Source organism: Synchiropus splendidus, chromosome 6, assembly GCF_027744825.2.
Source record: "Synchiropus splendidus isolate RoL2022-P1 chromosome 6, RoL_Sspl_1.0, whole genome shotgun sequence".
NCBI lineage: Eukaryota > Metazoa > Chordata > Actinopteri > Syngnathiformes > Callionymidae > Synchiropus > Synchiropus splendidus.
Genome location: NC_071339.1, coordinates 17,232,507 through 17,251,662, shown reverse-complemented (window position 1 = coordinate 17,251,662; position 19,156 = coordinate 17,232,507). Strand labels below are relative to the sequence as shown.

The window sequence follows — 19,156 nt, the reverse complement described above, 5'->3', positions numbered from 1 at the left end:
AAAAAGATAAACACACACACAGTTTACTGAGAAAGAGCATAGTGGAGAGCAATGCAGTGTTGCAGTGCGAGGTGTTAGATGTTCATTACATCTGAAAATGACTTGGAAATCTGTTTAGTGTTGCTTTGCATGTTTGGCGCATGCCTCGCTGAAAACCATGCATCCCTGTCACTGACAGTGAGAGAGACCACCAGGCTGCATTGCTCTCATCAACCGGCAGACAAACTGTACTGTAAATACAAAGTCCAGTAGTGACGTTTTATTTTCTTAAAAGTTTTTCATGTCAATGTAGAGTTGTTGTCAATGCTGTGTTGTAAAGTTAAAAATTCCTAGAGCTTTTTTTTTGTCTTTTTTCCATTTAAACTGTTCAAAATTTGTAAGCAATGTTGATAAACTGACACATATTGACAAAGAATAGACACACTTCAATGTGTGCCAAGTTCACTGCTGAATGAAAAGTGCGCAAATTGTAATCTGAGGTTGATTTCTAAATTTTGGAGTGGATCACCCTTAGACTTGTATTTGAGCACCACTGCTCTAGAATGATGGGCTCAGCTGCCTGGTTAACCACCAATGAAACGATTCATAACCGCGTCAATGATGTTGTCCCCTGCTCCTAATCAATACGACAACAATCCTGAAGCCTCCGAGTGTCCCCTGCTCTGCATCGATCACCTCGTCCTGATTTATTCTTCCTGGCCATCGCTCTGGTCAATAAGTCGATCCAACTGTGGTCTTACCGTGGTTCATCTTGTGGTCAGCCAGGAGCTCTGTCATAAATAACTCGTGTGGTTAAAGCAGCTGGAAGTATCTGACAGGGTTAACAGTCCTGAAACACACAGGGCAGCCGTGGAGCTTCATCATGCAGTGTGAAGTTTGTGTGAGTTTCCTTGGGGACTCTGGTTTCCTCCCAAATGCAAACGGTGTCCTCACCCTTGGCTCCAGTCCTGGATCCTCAGCAGATGCTCTTCTAGTCATGACTGTCAAGATTCCTGACATTGCACTCACACTTGGACTGAGTAGAAGAACCAGAAGCTCAAGAGACAGGGGGAATGATGGTGGACTTCTTCCGGAGGCTCAGAGTGGGAGATGAGATTGACTTCCTGTGTTAAGGGAAGCTGCCTTCACTGAGTCCATCCACATATTCTCAATGATCTGGACAGGGATTTAGAAGGCTTGTTTAGTGTTGGCTCTCAGTCTTCACCCTGCTTCCTCTGTGGTTCCTCTTAGGTGGTCTACTTCACGGCCACGTTCCCGTTCGTCATGCTCATCGTGCTGTTGATCCGTGGAGTGACCCTGCCCGGTGCTGCCGAAGGCATCAAGTTCTACCTTTACCCCGACCTGGCCCGTCTGAAGGACCCAGAGGTAGGAACTCATTCTTCTTTTCATCACGGTTCACAGCTGGTGGAGAACACATTGTGTGACACGCTGAGAAGAACGCTGCTCTCAGATGATCGCAGAAACTCGTGACGCTCCATCTGGCACACACTGAAGTAGTTGTTTGTCAAGCTAACAATAAAAAAAACAACAACTTTGGAGCGCCAACTTTGTATCTAATGTACAGAAAAGTTTTGTATTTGTCTTTAACAGTAATTTTGGTACTCGAATAAATGTTCCAAAACGTGATCAAGTGTAAAATGGTTGCCTGGCCTACCGAGTACTTCCTGTCAGCAGCAGGGTTCAGCCTTTCCTCTTCCGCCGGGCAGGTTTGGATCGACGCCGGCACACAGATCTTCTTCTCGTACGCCATCTGTCTGGGGGCCATGACGTCTTTGGGAAGCTACAACAAGTACAAATACAACTGCTACAGGTGAGCTCGGTCACCAGGGGCGGGCAGGGGCTGGAGGGAGAGGAGGGGTGGGGGTGGTGAAGGTGTGTGTTCATTAACAAATCCTCCTCATGACGTATGTGTGATATAGGGACTGTTTGCTGCTGGGAGCCCTCAACAGTGGTACCAGTTTTGTGTCTGGCTTCGCAATATTTTCCGTCCTGGGCTTCATGGCACAAGAGCAAGGGGTGGACATTGCTGATGTGGCAGAGTCAGGTACGAGGGTTTCGAACAAGGTGGCAGTGATGGTGGGTGCTGCTTCCTGGTCACTTATATCTTCACAGTTAAACAGCAGTGGTGGTAGAGAAAAACAGCAACAAAACTCAAAAGAGAAAGAGCCAATACATTTTCTAAGCTCAATTGACGGCATCAAAAATGAACCTTACTGCAATCAAACACTCTTTGACGACGATGATGATGATGATGGTGATGGTGGTGGTGGTGTTGTCGCCCCCTCTGGTTGATGCTGCGGAGAGTCTTGTGCCTGAGTGCGAGCTGTTCTGGCGCCTCGGTTGTGGCTCGTAGCTGTGGTTATTTGACGCTGAGATGGCTTCAGGATTTATCTTCTGTGGTCCTCCTGCTTTTCTCTCGTGGACCCAACACACTCACTTGAGCCTACATCGAGTGTTGGAGGATGAGCCAAACATTATGACCACCTGCCAACATATTGTGTAACTCTCCATCAGGATAAGAGGATGGTGAGATCTCGTGGTGTCTGGGCTGAAACCCCCTGATGCTGGAGAACGTCAACAGCTGGATTGTTACCAGTCTGACGTCTGCTTGGGTTAGCAAGCTTCTCCTACAGCAGCCATCCCCTACTTTTCTTCAGGAAACGCACCGCGACTGTGGAAGTTCTGTTCATCAGAATGCTACTAAAGTTAGCATGGTGCTCATAATAAAAATACCAAAATGTTGAGTGAAGTGGTGACAGATAGGCAGCGATCTCTGGATGTTCCACCTGCCACTGAGGTCGCTTCAAGCTTTGCTGCTGGAGACACAGTCGGGTGTAGCTTAAACACACCAAGACAGCTGTGACACCACCCTCACACGGTCTCCAGCCATGACACCCCCGTTCACGACTCACTGTTTGTGACCTCCTGTGAAGTACCAGGCAGGTGGTCATAATGTTGAGTTGATCCGTGTCCAGGTTCCTAGTTAAAGTGAGGATGCGTTGACTTGTCCTGTGTGAGTGGTACCACAGTCTGTTCTGATCCCATTCTCCTTTGATCAAACACCAGTTCTCTGGAGTCCTCCAGTTCGGGCACATGTGCCCTGACCGATGAAGTCACGCCTCGGTTTTGGCTAGATGGGTCACTTTTGAGTCAGCGCCGTGTTTGGTCGGATGCCTCGTCACAATTCGCCTCAAAACCGTCACACCACCGGCTGCAACGCTGTTTTTTTGGCTGCTTTGTTTCACGACTTCTCTCTTCCAGTCAAATCAAACTGATAAAAAACGACTGTGCTCCTCCTCGGATGCCTCTGCTGCTGTTTCACAAGTGCAAATGTATCGTCTATGTTTGCATCTTCCACTGACTAAACACAAGTCTTCACATGCAGCTTCTGAGAGTTGCCTTCAAAATTCAGACTTTAAAAAGCTGAATGATGTTTGTTCATCTTGTTTGTAAACTCGTAAACCGACTTTTGAATTCCAACTATTTTGCTGTCTGCAAAGCTCAGCCTGGCAACAAATTAGCTTCAGTTCTTACTTTGAAAAAGTCGACGGTAAGTAAGGATGAGGTTGTTTAATCTGTCAGCTGCTTTGATCTTACACACACACACACACTTCCACCTGCACTCGCGCACACACACACACAGTCAGCTCTCCAACATCTGCCTCTGCATCGACACATGAGGGAGCGCTCGTTCCCACGGGGATGCAGATCAGATGAGTTATCATGTGACACTAATGTGGCCCCCCTCCCACGTCTCTCCACCCCCACCCTCCCCCACACCTCCCCCTGCTCCTCCGCAGGTCCCGGCCTGGCTTTCATTGCCTACCCCAAAGCTGTGACCATGATGCCTTTCCCCACGCTCTGGGCTATTCTCTTCTTCATCATGCTGCTGCTGCTGGGCCTCGACAGTCAGGTGCGCGTCCCGCAGCCCACCCACACCCACACCCACCACGCTCTCTGAAACTGACGACTCGTCTCCTCTCTGTCTTCAGTTTGTGGAGGTGGAAGGGCAGATCACATCACTGGTGGATCTGTATCCGTCCTTCCTAAGGAAGGGTTACCGCAGAGAGGTCTTCATCGCTATCATCTGCTGCATCAGCTACCTGCTTGGACTCACCATGGTTACCAAGGTAATGGCACCAGAGCTCTTGTGTTGACAAGATCCGGAAGGAGCTTGAACCTGTGAACTTCCGTGCGACACCACTCTTTGTTTCTTTTGGCTGAGGACAGAGTTTGTTCGGGTCAGGACCATCAGTCTGTAAGCATGAGGGTTGTCCACACCAGCAGGTAGTTTGAGAGCCTTTTCTTTTAATAATGAAAAACATGGAAGACTTTTAAAGAAGAGGTGCCAGTCAGAATGTGAAGGTAGGGAACAAATGCTGCCTTCTCAGCAGAGCAAAAACTACAGATCTATATAAACATTACTTTGAACAACTGTAGTGGTGTGGAAAAGCAGTGATACGGCAAGATACAGTACTTTGACCTCCGATATAATATTCATATTTCATCTCTTAATATTGCTATTATGTCCTTTATTTTTATCATTTTATCATTTTCGTATCATTTTGGTAAAGATTTCATTCATGCTGTGGCCGAGATGCATGTGAAATCTGACTTACTCAAGTCTTTTTGTTCTTGATTTTTTTTATGACGTGAGCTGCATTGTAAGTTAGATGCTTTCCGTGCATTGCTGACGGAAAAACAAGAATTATACTTATACTAGCAATATTTACAGTACTTTACGTCGACAATCTTGAAGTACTTTTTCTTCTAGTTAATTGAGTGTGTTTTACTCCATAAAAATATATTTTTTAGGTGTGTAGAATATTTCATTATGTGACAATATTGTGATATATCGTGTTACTATTGTACAGTGACAAGTATCATGGTGCATATTATGAAGTCAAATAAAAGTACAAATAATCGTTTCTATCATATCTTAAGTACATAGCTGCCATTCCCATCTACTTCTAAGTAGCTGACAACTCACCTCCTCCCCTGCTCTTCCACCCATCATGACTCTCATGAAAGGCCATTGTTTTTTGTCAAAATCCTTGTCTTGGTGAGACCCTCAAACCTCTCCAGAGGTTGTAGTTCATCGCTGTACCAGTGACGTCATCCATTTGATTCAAGCGACTGATGTCCATCGATGTGGACTGCCTTGCTCTCCTCCTGCAGGGTGGCATGTACGTGTTCCAGCTGTTTGACTACTATGCAGCGAGCGGTGTGTGCCTTCTGTGGGTGGCATTCTTTGAATGTGTAGCTGTCGCCTGGGTTTATGGTGAGTCCCGTCGCACGTGTCCCACTCAGAGCTGGGGGTTTTAAACACGCTGGTTCTCCTGCAGGCGTTGATAATTTCTACGATGCTGTTGAGGACATGATTGGCTACAGACCAAACCCTTGGATGAAATGGAGCTGGACAGTGATCACTCCTCTTCTGTGCATGGTGAGCGGCGCTGACTTTGTGTCATCTACACAAGATCTGACTGGACTGGATATATATATTTCATCATGTTTCGAACATTGACTTGTTGTTGTGCACCACGACACAATGATTACTGGTGAATGGGACCCACATGTGCATTTACTGACTGCGCTCAGCTCCCACACCTTTGGGGTAAAGGGATCAGGACGCTTTTTGCTGGAAAACAATCTAATTGAAAAAACACTTGCTACAACTTCCACTGAGTACATTTCAGTCAACCTGTGTTGATTTAAAGCCTCATGGCTGCGTGTCATCTTCCTTGTAAAATCGAATGGCTCTGCGATGTGAAACCTTAAAGTCCCTCTGGTGTCTCTCCACAGAGCTGCTTCATTTTCTCCTTGGTCAAATATAAGCCATTGAAGTACAACAAACTCTACGAATATCCAGACTGGGCCATTGGAATCGGCTGGACCCTGGCCTTGGCCTCCATGATCTGCATCCCCATGGTGGTGGTCATCAAGATCATTCGCTCTGATGGACCCCTGATCGAGGTGAGTGACGGCGGATGATTCCAAATGTCCTCTACAGTACGGTTCCTCACTCTCGCCACAATCTTGTGTCCAGAGGATCAAGGCGGTGGCAGCTCCAGTTCGTGGCGGCGCCAGCTCCCGCCCGGCGGACCATCGTGGCCCCAAAGATCTGGCCTTCCCGCTGGACCCCAATGGGAACAAGGGCCTGCTGCTGAAGGGCCCCAGTCACACCATCGTAGAAACCATGATGTAAAGAGGTGGAGTCTCTCCATGAGAACGCTCTCCCTCTCGTCCTCTTTGCTTCCTTTAGTTGTGTCTCGCTGTCTGTCTGGTGGACTCGACGGGTTTCAAAGGATCCACTCTCAAATCTTTCAAGGTGCTCTGGAGGCAGAGATTCCTAACGCCGATGATCGCGTCCACACGATTGGCTATCAGTTCTTCAACTTCAGTTGTGTGGACATTTTTTTTAAGCTAGCTAACAATCGCTGATCTGAAATGAGACCAAATGAGTCTGAATCAAAAAGATGTTCATGACCAGTGGGAAAAAAAAATGGTTCAGTGTTTTAAAAAGCCTGTTGTGTCGTCGACACGCAGGTTCTCGACGTGCCAACCGGTAGGTTCTGGTCCACACAGGTGGGTTCAGTTCATTGAGTCTTAAATCTGCGGCAAGTGAACTTCCTCAACGTGAAACAATCAAAAAATTGACCCGGGCCGCTGCAGTATTTTAGTGTTGAATGTAAACCCCGATCCGACCAGGACGCTGGTTCTTAAATGCACCTTAAGGTATTGACGATCGCCGTCCATGAGAGGTCTGGGTATCTAAAGGATTTGAGATGTTGGAGCCCCGCGAGTGTTTCGTCTGTGGTGACTGTAGTAGCTGCTCTCTATATCGATCTCTGTTCTAGACCCGTTAGCGACTCTTAGCGACCCGGCTTCTTTTCTTCAGAGGACGTTTCTGTGACTCTGTTTTTTATTGCGACTATAACGTTGTTGATATTGGTAGTTTAGATGAAGGAAACGCTTCTTTCAGACGGTGAAAATGTTCCGCTGATTATTATCGTAGTCAACCTCCCGCTCGCGTCTCAGGACGTGAGCCGCGTGTAGGCGCGGACGTCTTCTGTGTCAGTGTTGGAACTCCGTTGCTTCTGTGTTCTGTATATTCCAGGAGATGGCACGTCGTCCAGGCGATTCAGCGCCAGTTGAGTCCGATCATTTTACGTATCAAGAGGGTTGCACGGTGTCGTGGGATTTCATAAAGAAGTCCAACTTCAAGGCGTCGATTTTACTACATTCTTTGTGATCTATATTTAATCTGACCTTTAGCATGACCGCCATCAAACCCTAGCTTGTGTTCTGGTTTTCTGATTTCGGTGATTCCTCTTAAACATTTAACGCAAAATAATTTTGTGGTTGTGCGCTATCATTTAAGTCGTCACGTCAATCGAGTGGAAACACTAAATTGCCACCATGTTCGCACCACGGTTCACTCCGGCAAAAGTGCTCATCTCGGTAGCTAGCATGTCATGACGTCAGCTCTCTAGTCATCTCGAACTACCATGACTCAAATGGATGAGTGACAATAACAAAAGCAATATGGTGAAATTTGGAGACGACATGATGAATGATAAATTCAACATGCAACTTTGATGATATCAGCCGGATCAAAGACGTTTAGTTACACAGCCGACTCCTTGCTCTTGTAAATCATCGCTGTCGTGTCCCAAGTGCAGTTACCTTTCTTGCCCTTGTGGCCGACGGTGTTGTGCTCTGCCTTGTTTATCCTGCACCTTAGCTGTGTATTTTGGCCATTAGAAGCCAAAAACGAAACCACTGCCATCGTAATCAGGGAGCGTCATCATCTGGAGCTGTGTCGGCCAAACATCACACAACATTAGCTTTGATTTGAAGTCACTGTCTTAAGCCTTGAGCTCGGACACAACCCACCTCCACCCATACTCCCATCATGTAATGTGACTTTCGCTGCATGGGAGACTGAAACGACGCAAGAAGAAGTGCTTTAAAAAACAGTCCGGTCAACACAAATGTTTGAGGGTTAGAAACCCTCTTTCCACCTCCAGTGAGCACAATGCAGAGAGCATCAATTCCTCGTACCCTTTTTGTTAGCATGTGATGCTAACGTTGATGCAGAAGCAATGATGCAGTGGACTCGTTCAGTGCCGCCATCATTTCCTTGAGCTGATGTGGTGTCGTGTTTGGAAGGCGTCGGATCAGTCATATCACGGACTCGTGTTTTCATCCAGTGTTTAATGTCGAGTTGTTTTACGGATTTTTATCAAGCGTGATATCACCAGTATATTTGTGCACTTATACAATAGTAGTTAAGTAAGATGTCTGTTAAGAGCTTCTGTTTCACTTTTAATTGACAACCAAAAAAACATTTCGTTTTTTAAAAGACAGTGCTCATTTTCTTGATTCTTAAATCTTATCATAATGACAAGTTGGACCAGAGCGGATCGTGCTCTGGATCTCGGCGTCATGTGTGATCCTGCTGCTGAAGATCTGTTCTTCTATCTTCTATTGTTGACCTACAGAAGCTTGCTTCTTCTTGTCACATTTGCCTGATGTATTCAAACCATCGACCCCGACGTGTTCAACCTCCTTCGACAGACTGTGATGTGCAATAGACCCTCACTCTGTGATGTGTTCTCCAAAACAAAATGAAGAATTGAAACCTCCTGCTGGCGAATTCCGAACCGTTCCAGAAACATGGAAGCTGTGTCATGGGAGCTCTGAATTTGCACTGAAATCGAAATTTGCTACTGAGATGGTGTTTTTACATTTATGTGTTCTGAGTGTGAGACTGAAACGCAGCACCACTGCCACCAAGCCCGACTTCATGTCTTTATGCTGTTGTCGCTGTCTACAGTGTTGTACAGAACTTCACGCTCCTCGTCCCGGTGGTCAGGCAGCAACTTGTGGGTTTGCTAAGGTCCTCTACGCTTGTACTCTGAAGTATTAAGAGTCTTCTCTATGAGTCACAGTATTTGTCGAGAACACCTAAAAACCTGTTTGAAGACACTCTTCAATCTTTGACGTGTAACCAGTGTCAGACGTACCGTTCCTGAGTAACTTGTGTCTTCGGCGGCGCCGGGAGCGATGGGCAGTACTTCTGAAAAGCCTGTGTTGGATCTCTGAAGGCAGTTTCTAGAAAGCATTCCAACTAGATGGTTTGCGACTGGATGAAGGTCTGCCCACCCTGGTTCCTCTTACTACCATCAAGTGTGGACCTCCAGTTTCTTGGACGTGGGTTCTGCTGGTGTCTGAGCAAAACTGCTTTTGCAGACCATGAAGATCTGTCAACCAGACCTGCGACAGGCGTTTCACCCCGAAGCTGCTCTCTGCTCCTTGGTTCTCCACTGAACTGGCTCTCTAGACACAGATTCTTCAACAAGGCTGAGTCAGAGAAGCTGCCGGAGAAGTGACTAGTAGACGAAGTCATATCTCTGTTCCACCCATCCCTGTCTCCCACCTCCTCCTCTCCTCCGACGACGTCCCTCTCCTGCACCACCCCCTTTTTTTCTTTTGTTGAAGAATGTACACGGGAAAATGTTTTTGTTTTGAATTCTTTTGGAAGAAAAACATTTTTAATGACTTTGAAAGGTTTTTATTTTTTATTTGTATGGCCAACCTGTCAGTTAGAAAACATGTCAAACTAAAAAAAAATGTGTTTGATCAAGTTTTACACATGTGTAAGACCTTTTTTATTTCTTAATAAAATCAGAAAATACCTTCATTCTGTACTGTTTTGTTTGGGCTTAGAACACACTGATAATAATTACATGGTCATTTAGTGCGATTAAATCTCTTATGAGCTGTCATTCAAGTTATAAAGTAAAAATGAAAACGACACAAAATTACGGCCTAACTTGACTCCTGGTTTTCCGCTCTTATTGTCATCATTAAACATTAAAAACACAAGATATATTTGGTCACTTGTGCCGTCAATGAAGGTGCTTGTTCGATGATAACATAACACCTATCCTTTGATTTAACTTACTAACTTTAACTTAATAACCTCATATTTTCCACCGGCAAAAGAAAGAACATATTAATTGGAATAATATTTTTTCTATGATTAATTGATCGAAATGAAGACTTTAACATTCTCACTTTCAAAAAATATGAAAACAAAAGTATATAAAACGTACAACATAAATAGTTTCAAAGACAGTGTGGACCATTGGAGAGGAGGATGTGAGGGTGGCGTAACACACGTCCAGTATGAGGTCAGTGAGGCGATGCTGCCGGAATAGTGACAGATTTAAAGTGAGAGACTGGTTACATCAGCTCTCCATGTGTTGCCATGGTGATGGACAAGATTCCACGCCAGGGGTTTTTAAAACACTGCGTACACACAGTAGAAGTTAAACACCACCTCGAACATAAAGTTTGGGATTTAAAAAAACAAATGAACATGAGAATGTGTGCACGGCAGTTTTCAATGTCAATGACATTTTTGATTTATTCAAGTTATTTCTGTGAGTCAGGACCATTTGCTGGCCTCTAACTCGATGTGATGCAGCTGCCGATGAACATTAATCAAGTTTAAATAAAATAAATTGTGGTGCAAGACAACATGACAACATTATAAAAGTCGGTGCTGCATTTGATGTGTATGTGTGCCTTTGAATGATCATGCTCAGACTGTACAGTATAGTCATTACGTGGGGTATGTGGAGAAGTTCAGAGACAAAGTTCGAGTGGACAGATGGTTTGGACACATAGAGAGGAAAGAAAGAGTTGGACCAAGGATGTTGGAGATGAAGAAGAAGAGGATCTTCAACATAAGCAGCATGAGTCGTGTCAGTGCCTCACCACTGACCACTAGAGAGCTCCTGGTGTGTATATCTCCCTGGAGACATGCGACTCAGACACGCACACATTCATCTGATGTTTTATTTTTTATAGCTCTTCACAGTTCTCCTCCAAAAGAGAAGATCAGCTTTTTCTCATAGAAAACAACAACAAATCTTTCCGTTTCCAAGCTGGCGTGTCCGTCCAGGTTCTGTTGGAAGAGTCTTCATAGAAAAATACTGTCTTACATAGAATAGAACTTTACACCGTCTGGACACAACACGTTGGTGCTGAAGCCCAGTCTGGACAGGTCAGAACTACTCACTGAAGAGAGAGGAAAATGTTGGAACAAACAGATTGGAAGATCACTGTGGAGTGTGGAAGGCTTCCACATTCTTGCTGCCATGGCTTTTATTTTGAAAGAAATAATTTAGTTATATTTTTTATTTTTGTCGCATACTGTCCCTTTTGGTGAACAAAGAGCTGAGCCAGAAGACAAAGCCCTCCTCTGACCGGTGGATTACTCTTCTCACCTGTGGTCACCAGCTTTGTAGTGACCCTAAGAAGCAGAGTTCTCTGTTGAGACTCTCACTTTAAGAGAGAAGCTTAGTCATCCAGGACAGTAGAACCTGAAGACAGGATGGCTACCGAAATGTTCAGGCCCAGTCCTCAGGACCTGCAGGGAAGACACTGTCCTAAGTTGAACACCTCCATGAGCAGCTAGAGGAGTCTCTTCACTTCTGCTGCTGCCTCCTCGACCCCAGAGAAAAGGTACATTTTCCTCAACACTGTAGTTGCTCAGGTGCTCTACACCTGGTTCCAGACTGGGCCCCTGACCTTTGACCCAAAGATGCATAGGGAGTATGATTCGTACACTCACATTCATACAGACACACACACTAACACAGAAGGCTTCTTCGTCTTTTGTTGCTCTATAAAAGTTCACCAGTATAAAAGTCATGTTGGTACTTACAGTGGACGGTTCAACAGTGTGCTCGTTGTTTTTCGACTGTCAGAGAACGCGAGTGGACCAGATGGGTTGGCTGTCGCTGACACACACACACACACACACATACATGTTCTAAATACTTCTGCTGACTGTTACGGTGCTGCACACATCACTCGCAAAGATCCACCATGACGATTGTAGAGTCAAACTCAAGCATCAAGACAAAAGTTTTTTCACTCTGAGCCGACCCTTTTGTGCGTGTTTTTTTTCTGTTGTTGCACACATGAAAGAAAGAAGGAAGTCATGAGAGGAGGTCGTCCCCTTCACAAGTGTGTGATGCCTGTGTGACGTTTGACTGTAAATACAGCACAGCAGAGAAGGATGTATAAATGGCTGGGCGTGTGAACACAGACACCAAAAACTACCTCTGCACGGTGTTTGTCTGCTACCTTGAGCTTTTGTGCTAAAACGTTTTCCCATTTCTGTAAGTCGCAGGAAATTCAGACTGGAGTTGAGATCAGTCGCTCCTCCGACTCTCTCAGTCACAGGAGTGGACATTGGGTGGAGTCAGATGAGCTGACCTTGTAGCATTTCCATGATACCTTTAAAGTGTGTCTGCTTGAGCCTGAAGACACAACATCTTTCAAGGATAAAACGATCAAGAACAACACCTTCCTGACCTGAGAACAAAACTCAATCACCCGTCACCTTCCCTATCACACCTCAAGTATTTGTTACACAAGATACCTGCCACACTCTCTTGTACTCACACTCCTACTCTTGTGCTCTCAGTAAACCCAGAAACAGCTGGATTTAGTGTGGCTAGTTTGGAGGATGTGTTCATGAAATGAGGATGTCGTGATGTTGCTCAAACAAACAGGACACACAACAAATGTTTGTGTGAGTCAGCGACAGCCGACAGTTGTGCGGAGCAACATTTTAGCACGGCGCTCAACAGGTTCTAAATATTTGTTCTTCCCCAAGCAGAAGATTCGTTTCCACTCGGAGGAACACCAGAAGAACAGGTTGAGGACACGCCACAACTCGGAGCACTGAAGTCTCTGTTGGGCAGCACTGACCCTCATTTGAGATTCAGGAAGAAATGTTCCTCAATATGGGCTCTGACATTAAAACATCAGTTCTGCTGCTGAAGTGGACCTTCGGGTTATTGTGCAGGTGTGGTCAGTTGTGTTGTGTGGACCATGAAAAGGAGAGCCGCTCGCTCTGGAGGTCAGCTGAAGCTCCTCTTGTCAACACAAAACTGGGAGAGAGAGACTGCTGCTGAGTGAGCATGCAAGTGTGTGTGTGTGTGTGGGATTATTGCAACGGTGTGTGCTTGGACCGGCAGAATCTGAATGTGTCACAAGGTCCTTGTGGGTTAGAGGTCCAGTGGATGGTCCAGAGCGTTGTTGTTGTCCTCCTCATCCTCCAGAGCCATCGGGTTCCGACTGATGACCAGCTCCAGCCGGTCTCCAGCCTCGGTGATGAGTGGGACGGCCAGACAGCAGTCGAAGTCTCTCGTCCTCACGTGGTTCACCTGACACAGGAAAGGCCACATGCCGCATCAGAGCCGCGTCACAGTCACTCGACTCACATGCGTCTGAGCTACCTGCAGGATTCTGTCGTAGGGTCGGAGTCCCGAGCGGTCCGCGGGTCCATCCGGCCGGATCATATTGACGTAGACACCCTTTTCTAAGAAGCCGTCTGACACGCTGAAGCCAAAGTCGTCGCTCTCTGGGTCCTTGATCACCGTCACCTGCCGATGGATGGGTGTCAGAGATGGACTGTGACTCCTCCCACGGTGGCGGGACTCACCTTGTGCAGCTCCAATGGCGTCGGCGACAGAATTCCCTGCATCTCCTCCTTGATCCGGCGAGACTCCCACGTCCTCTCTGACACCCGCAGTGACGCTTTGGGCTTGTTCTCATGGTGCAGCAGCGCCGACAGGTTGTCCTGGTGCAGCTGGAGGTTCTGGTGCAGAAGCCCGTCCTGGAAGTGTCCGTCCAGGTGACCATCTGAAGAGGTGGACACTCACCGGTAACACCTACGAGGACATGCCTCAACAGTGCCAATGAGCAGCAGTTACCATGGTCATCCAGCAGGGGCAGGTCCTCGTGCAGGTGCGCCCCCTGGTGGAGCAGGCCGGCCTGGTGCAGGAGCGAGTTCCTCCGTAGTGGACTCAGCCTGTTGTGGGTCAGTATGGTGTTGGCCGGCGGCTTGTTGCCTCCCTCCACTCCCAGACTGATGGCAGAACCGGTCATGATGGACGCCTGTGCACAGACAGAGCGGTCACATGACTGCCATGGAAGCTCAAGGTTGCCCTCTGCAGCGGCTCCACTCACTGACCTCGATCTCTCGCAGCAGCTCGGACTGACCGCAGGTCTCCAGGTCCTCCAGGGCCTGACACCAGAAACTGTCATCCGGGTCAAGCAGAATCCCATCGGGCTGCTGTCCCAGGAACCTGTGGATGAGAGCGGCCATGCTGTTTCAGTGGTGACTTCACGACGCATGAGCAGCATTCCACTCTCACTCTCACAGTGACCGTCATGAGGTCACAGCAACGAGTCAATGAGCGAAACTCGATGAGTTAAAGCCAGATTTGGGGGCGTCACACTTACCCTGGAGGTTTGTCCCACTCGTCCTCGCTGAAGCCTCCGTCACTGAAGGGGTAGTTTTTCCTGCGGCCCATAGGTGGCGTGGTGTTGAGCTGCTGCTTGGCGCTCCGCCACTCGTGAGGGTGCAGAGCCATCCCAGCTGCCTGGTGGTTGTAGTTCCCTGCAGGGAGACAGGACACACTGGCATATGAGGTGCTATATGGACGTTAAATCAGGGTTGGAACGTAACAAAAAAATGATGTTAAATAAATTGTACTCAATAATTAATATATTTTTTTCCAATTCAATGATTTTTTATTTTTTTATTTTTCCTGATAAAAAAAAATTGTTCAATGTTCCTCTTTCTGGAATAAAAAGGTTTTGTATTTTAAATTTAAAACTTTCTTTCCCAGTTCTATTTTTGTTTGTTATTTCCCGTAGGTGTTTTGGAGTTTTACTTTCTCCAGATTCAAAAGTTGTTAATGTTCAGATTCATTATTTCCATTTGTTCAGGTCCTGTAATACCTTTTATCACTCAGATTTTTTTTGGGATCCAAAACCTTTTTACTTCTTTTTCAAATAATTTTGAAACTATTTTTTCACTTCCAAAATATTTTGGGTTCAGGCAATTTTATTTTATTTTCACTTTTTTCAGATTCAGATTCAATTTGAATAAAACTTTATTTGTAGAATTTTGTAGAACAAAACTGGTCTAGTTTTGTTTATTTATTCGTTCATTCATTAGATAAATCTATATTTTGCAGGAGTCTAAACTCGAGTGCAGCAGGTGGATGGTTCCGCTCAGTGTACAGTAGGTGACAGGGAACTCTTGAGTCCCTCAGTTCTGTCGCGATCTGCCACTATGGTTCACTGAACAGCAGCGATGAGATCAGCCGCACCGTGGGGACTCTTTCATCTCACCTTGGCTTCCATATCCGGCGTCCAGACCTGACCCGTCCCAGGACTCCATGGCCGAGTCCACGCTCGGGATAGTGGTGGAGTAAAGCTCAGACAGCTTGTTGGTCTGCTGGCTGTCGGTCAGCTCATCCTCCTCCGGGTCACTGACCTCGTTCTCTGTCGCGTCTTCTGCTTCAGCTGCTTTTCTCTCCTCCAGATCTGGAGCAGCAAGAAGACATTGGGAAGAGAACAGAAGCCACCTCAGTCTCAGCCCACCACAGCACCAAACATTTGAAAGATACAACTGGTCTGAAGAGAGCGAGTGAGGTCAAGCGGGGAAGAGGACTCACTGTCCAGCTGCTTCTTGATCTTCAGCGTCACCGTCTCTCCAGCCATCTGCAGCAGGTGGATGGCTTCGCTCAGAGGCTTCCCCTTCAGACTCACGCTGTTGATGGCCAGGATCCGGTCGCCCACGTGGATCGCCCCCGTCCTGCCCACACACCCACACACACACACGCAGGTGGACGACATCAGTGCTCATCAGGTCAGGGTCAGAGGTCATCTGAGGTGATGGTTGAGTGATCAGAGTAAGACATGCCCCAGAATAGAGGAGCTTCTGTCGTGGTCAACCTTCCAGATGAACAGAACTGAGTTCCTGTCACTTTGGTTCCACTCTGTGAATGTTAGGTCCCTTGTTTGTTTCCTCTCTTTCTTCACCTTCCCTCCTGGATGTTGTGCCTTCACTGATATGAGATTTTATTCTCTTTATTATTCATTTGTTGCAAACCTCTTTTTGACATGCTTGAAGTTTGTTCCTTTATCATTGAGGTTTTGTCACAATTATTTTGCTTTTAAAATCAACTTTCCATCAATTTCCCATTTTCATTTATTTAACATATCACTGTTCATCTCTGATGGCATTTTACATTCGACATTTAGTCACGTATCTGCACGTGTGTGTGTGTGTGTGTACCTCTCTGCGAGGCCTCTCTTAGTCAGTCCAGAGATGGTGATGGGGTCGAACGGCTCCTCTGTGCCTGAGATGGTGATGCCCAGCGGGCCTCCGTACCGCTTCAGCTCCACCGTGTAGATGATGCTGCCTGACGTCTCCTGCTCATCTGAGACACACACACACACACACACACACACACACACACACACACACACACACACACACACACAGTTCAATCATGTGAAGCTGAGACATTTCTTACTCACAGCATAACAAACACACAAGTGGGTCAGAACTAGTCAACAGTGTGCAGGTTTCCATGGCAACAGCAGTTACATCATCCAGACTGAGATTTGAACCTGAGACCCTCTGACTAATATGAAAACATTTGCACTCAGATTCAGATAGTTTAGGTGTGTGAGTGCACGTTCGGCCGTACATTTGAGGACCAAGTCCTGACAAGCCACCTTTGTGTGAGGACATTCTGCTTTGTGAGGATGTTTTGGTTAAGAGGGTTAAAACGACATTGAAAGTAATTTACTATAATTGGGAGCAAGTTTGGTTCAGAGTCCTGGTTAAGGTGAGTCATGAGTTTTGGATGGTTATAATTAGGGTGAGAGGCTGGGGAAAGGGTTAAGGCAATGATAGGTCCTCACAAGAACATCAAAACAAAAACTGGTGTGTGTGCGTCTGTGTGTGTGTTGGGGGGTTGGTCATTATAAATAAGTTTAACCTCCCAATATACACAAGGAGCAATACAAACATCGCCATCTAAGTGTGTGTGCGTTCTGCCTCTTCCGTTCATATTTTTGGACCGCAGCGCCACCTGGTGATCAGCAGTCCTAACTGCATCTGACTAAAGCAGCGCCCTCTGAGACTCTCTCCTGGACTCGACACAAACATGACAGGGCCTCCACACGGGGCCTTCCTGACTGGGCCTCTCAGGATCATCTCCAGTGCTTCTCCACTCACCAGAGTTGTCCTCGTCTTTGCGGATCTTGAGCTTCACCAGCTCCTCGCTCTGCTGCAGGATCTGCTCGGCGTCGTCTCTGGAGCAGTTCTCCAGCCGGATGTTGTCGATGGCCAGGAGTTTGTCTCCGGGTTCTAACGTCCCCGTTCTGTGGGATAGAGAGGATTGTGTGTGTGTGTGTGTGTGTGTATATATATATATATATATATATATATATATATATATATATATATATATATATATATATATATATATATATATATATATATATATATATATATATAATAATGGAAACACCTTACGACTGAGGCGTTACCTGTGGGCCATGCTGCCTTTCTTGATGTCAGAGATGATGAGCGGCTCTCCAGGTTTCTTGCTGGCTGTGGAGACAGACGCATGACGAATGAACATTTCGTTTTTATTCCTTCATTGTAATGTTTTGCAGTGAAGCGCTCCGGTCAAGGGGTGGCGCTCTCGCATTGCAGAAGCGGTGCATACAGATGTTTGATCCAAGTTCCAAGTGGATCAGGACTCGGACACGAGGACAGTATCAGAGCAGATCACTCATGGCTTGTGGAGCTCAAAGATTTATTTTTTTTCTGTGACTCTTCAAAGCAAACTTCTTACCACTGATGGTGAGGCCCAGCTCCACGCCTCTCTTCTTGGGCAGTTTGACATGGAAGGTTCCGCTGCTGGGAACCACCGACTCTGCAAAAGACGACCACAGTGGACCAGAACCATGAGAATGAAATACAATGCAGGTCCAGCTGGAATCAAAAAATCCACCAAAGATCAGGCTGAACCTGATAACGTGTCTCTGTGGCGACCCGTGAAACGACTTCCTAACATCACACTTTAAACCAGGAAGTTTTCAACCAATGCTGGAAAACTGTCCACAAAAACAGTTGGATTTTATTGTTTTTACTGTAGAACAATACTATTGCCAACATTTTAGTACAATGATGAATAGGACTGTTTTTTATAGGATTTCATGCACTGTTTTTTTTCTTTTTTCTCCTCACCTGCCACGTCAAACTCGATCTCCAGCGCCACCTTGTTGGTCAGCGCGGCGTCTCTCAGGAGCTGGTTGGCCTCCTCCAGCGTCCCGTCCTCGGTGGGGATCCCATTGATGGACAGCAGCCGGTCGCCGACTTGCAGGAGGCCACATCTGTGAGCAGACAGCCGTGGGTTGGCTTCTTTACTCAGTGTGTGTCTGGTTGATCCTCACTTGTGGGGGACCAATTCTTGACAGAGCACTGTCCTTGTGAGGACCTTATGACTGTTTGGCTGGATCCCACAAATCCAAGCCTCAGTTTGAGGATGAAGACGTTTAAATAACTGGGTCATTATAATTGGGTTTCAGTTTGGTTCAGAGTCCTAGATAAGGTGAGCAGTGTGTTGCTGGATGGTTAGGTTTAGGGTGAGAGGCCGGGGAAAGGGTTATGGCAAAGAGTGGACCCCACAAAGAGGAGAGTGCAACAAACCTGTGTGTGATTTAATATAACCTCTCAATGTTTGTTTTGGTCAAGGAAGGAAATATCAATGTTCTAACAAGTTGTAGGTAGCTTGAGAGTGTGTGTGTGTCAGTGTGTACGTGAGTAGCTTGAAGGTACTTATTGATTCAAGCTGTGTGGGCAAACAGAAGCCTTTAATAGATGGTGTTAATGTGGGCACTAATGGAGAAGTCACACGTGCATGTTTTGCTATTTTTGTGAGGACCTCTCAATGCCGTAACCCTTTCCCCAGCCTCTCACCCCTGACTTAACCATCCAAAACACATGGCTAAAGTTAACCAGGACTCTGAACCAAACTGAAACCAATTATAATACACTACTTTTACTAACCCTCTAAACCTTGTGAGGACAGGCCAAAATGTCCTCACAAAGCAAAATGTCCTCACGAGAAGGTGGCTTGTCTTGACTTGGTACTCACAAGTATGGCATGCAACACACACACAGTGACAGTTGTGAACATGAAGCATGAACTGATGGGCAGAGGGGGGCAGACACACACCGACTGGAACA

At 46.4% G+C, this 19,156-nt stretch overlaps 2 protein-coding genes across 16 annotated transcripts in view; one reads left to right on the top strand and one right to left on the bottom strand.

Annotated features, from left to right (window-relative positions):
* The window catches only part of LOC128761127 (sodium- and chloride-dependent taurine transporter-like), a 43,390-nt gene extending 33,681 nt beyond the window's left edge, over nt 1-9,709 (top strand). For both annotated transcript variants that reach the window (XM_053869078.1, XM_053869079.1), the window contains exons 7-15: nt 1,231-1,365; nt 1,707-1,810; nt 1,920-2,044; nt 3,801-3,913; nt 3,993-4,130; nt 5,179-5,281; nt 5,346-5,446; nt 5,806-5,976; nt 6,050-9,709. In XM_053869078.1, coding sequence (XP_053725053.1) covers nt 1,231-1,365; nt 1,707-1,810; nt 1,920-2,044; nt 3,801-3,913; nt 3,993-4,130; nt 5,179-5,281; nt 5,346-5,446; nt 5,806-5,976; nt 6,050-6,208 — 1,149 coding nt within the window. In that variant the 3' untranslated portion in view covers nt 6,209-9,709. The remainder of the gene's footprint in view (nt 1-1,230; nt 1,366-1,706; nt 1,811-1,919; nt 2,045-3,800; nt 3,914-3,992; nt 4,131-5,178; nt 5,282-5,345; nt 5,447-5,805; nt 5,977-6,049) is intronic.
* A 1,160-nt stretch (nt 9,710-10,869) lies between these two features.
* grip2b (glutamate receptor interacting protein 2b) overlaps nt 10,870-19,156 on the bottom strand; it is a 128,102-nt gene continuing 119,815 nt past the window's right edge. For all 14 annotated transcript variants that reach the window (XM_053868719.1, XM_053868722.1, XM_053868711.1 and 11 more), the window contains 13 exons: nt 18,155-18,300; nt 17,760-17,840; nt 17,449-17,512; nt 17,135-17,280; nt 16,184-16,328; nt 15,561-15,700; nt 15,235-15,429; nt 14,338-14,494; nt 14,066-14,180; nt 13,806-13,989; nt 13,535-13,734; nt 13,329-13,475; nt 10,870-13,256 (listed from right to left, as the gene is read on the bottom strand). In XM_053868719.1, the coding sequence (XP_053724694.1) occupies nt 13,098-13,256; nt 13,329-13,475; nt 13,535-13,734; nt 13,806-13,989; nt 14,066-14,180; nt 14,338-14,494; nt 15,235-15,429; nt 15,561-15,700; nt 16,184-16,328; nt 17,135-17,280; nt 17,449-17,512; nt 17,760-17,840; nt 18,155-18,300 (1,879 nt within the window). In that variant the 3' untranslated portion in view covers nt 10,870-13,097. The remainder of the gene's footprint in view (nt 13,257-13,328; nt 13,476-13,534; nt 13,735-13,805; nt 13,990-14,065; nt 14,181-14,337; nt 14,495-15,234; nt 15,430-15,560; nt 15,701-16,183; nt 16,329-17,134; nt 17,281-17,448; nt 17,513-17,759; nt 17,841-18,154; nt 18,301-19,156) is intronic.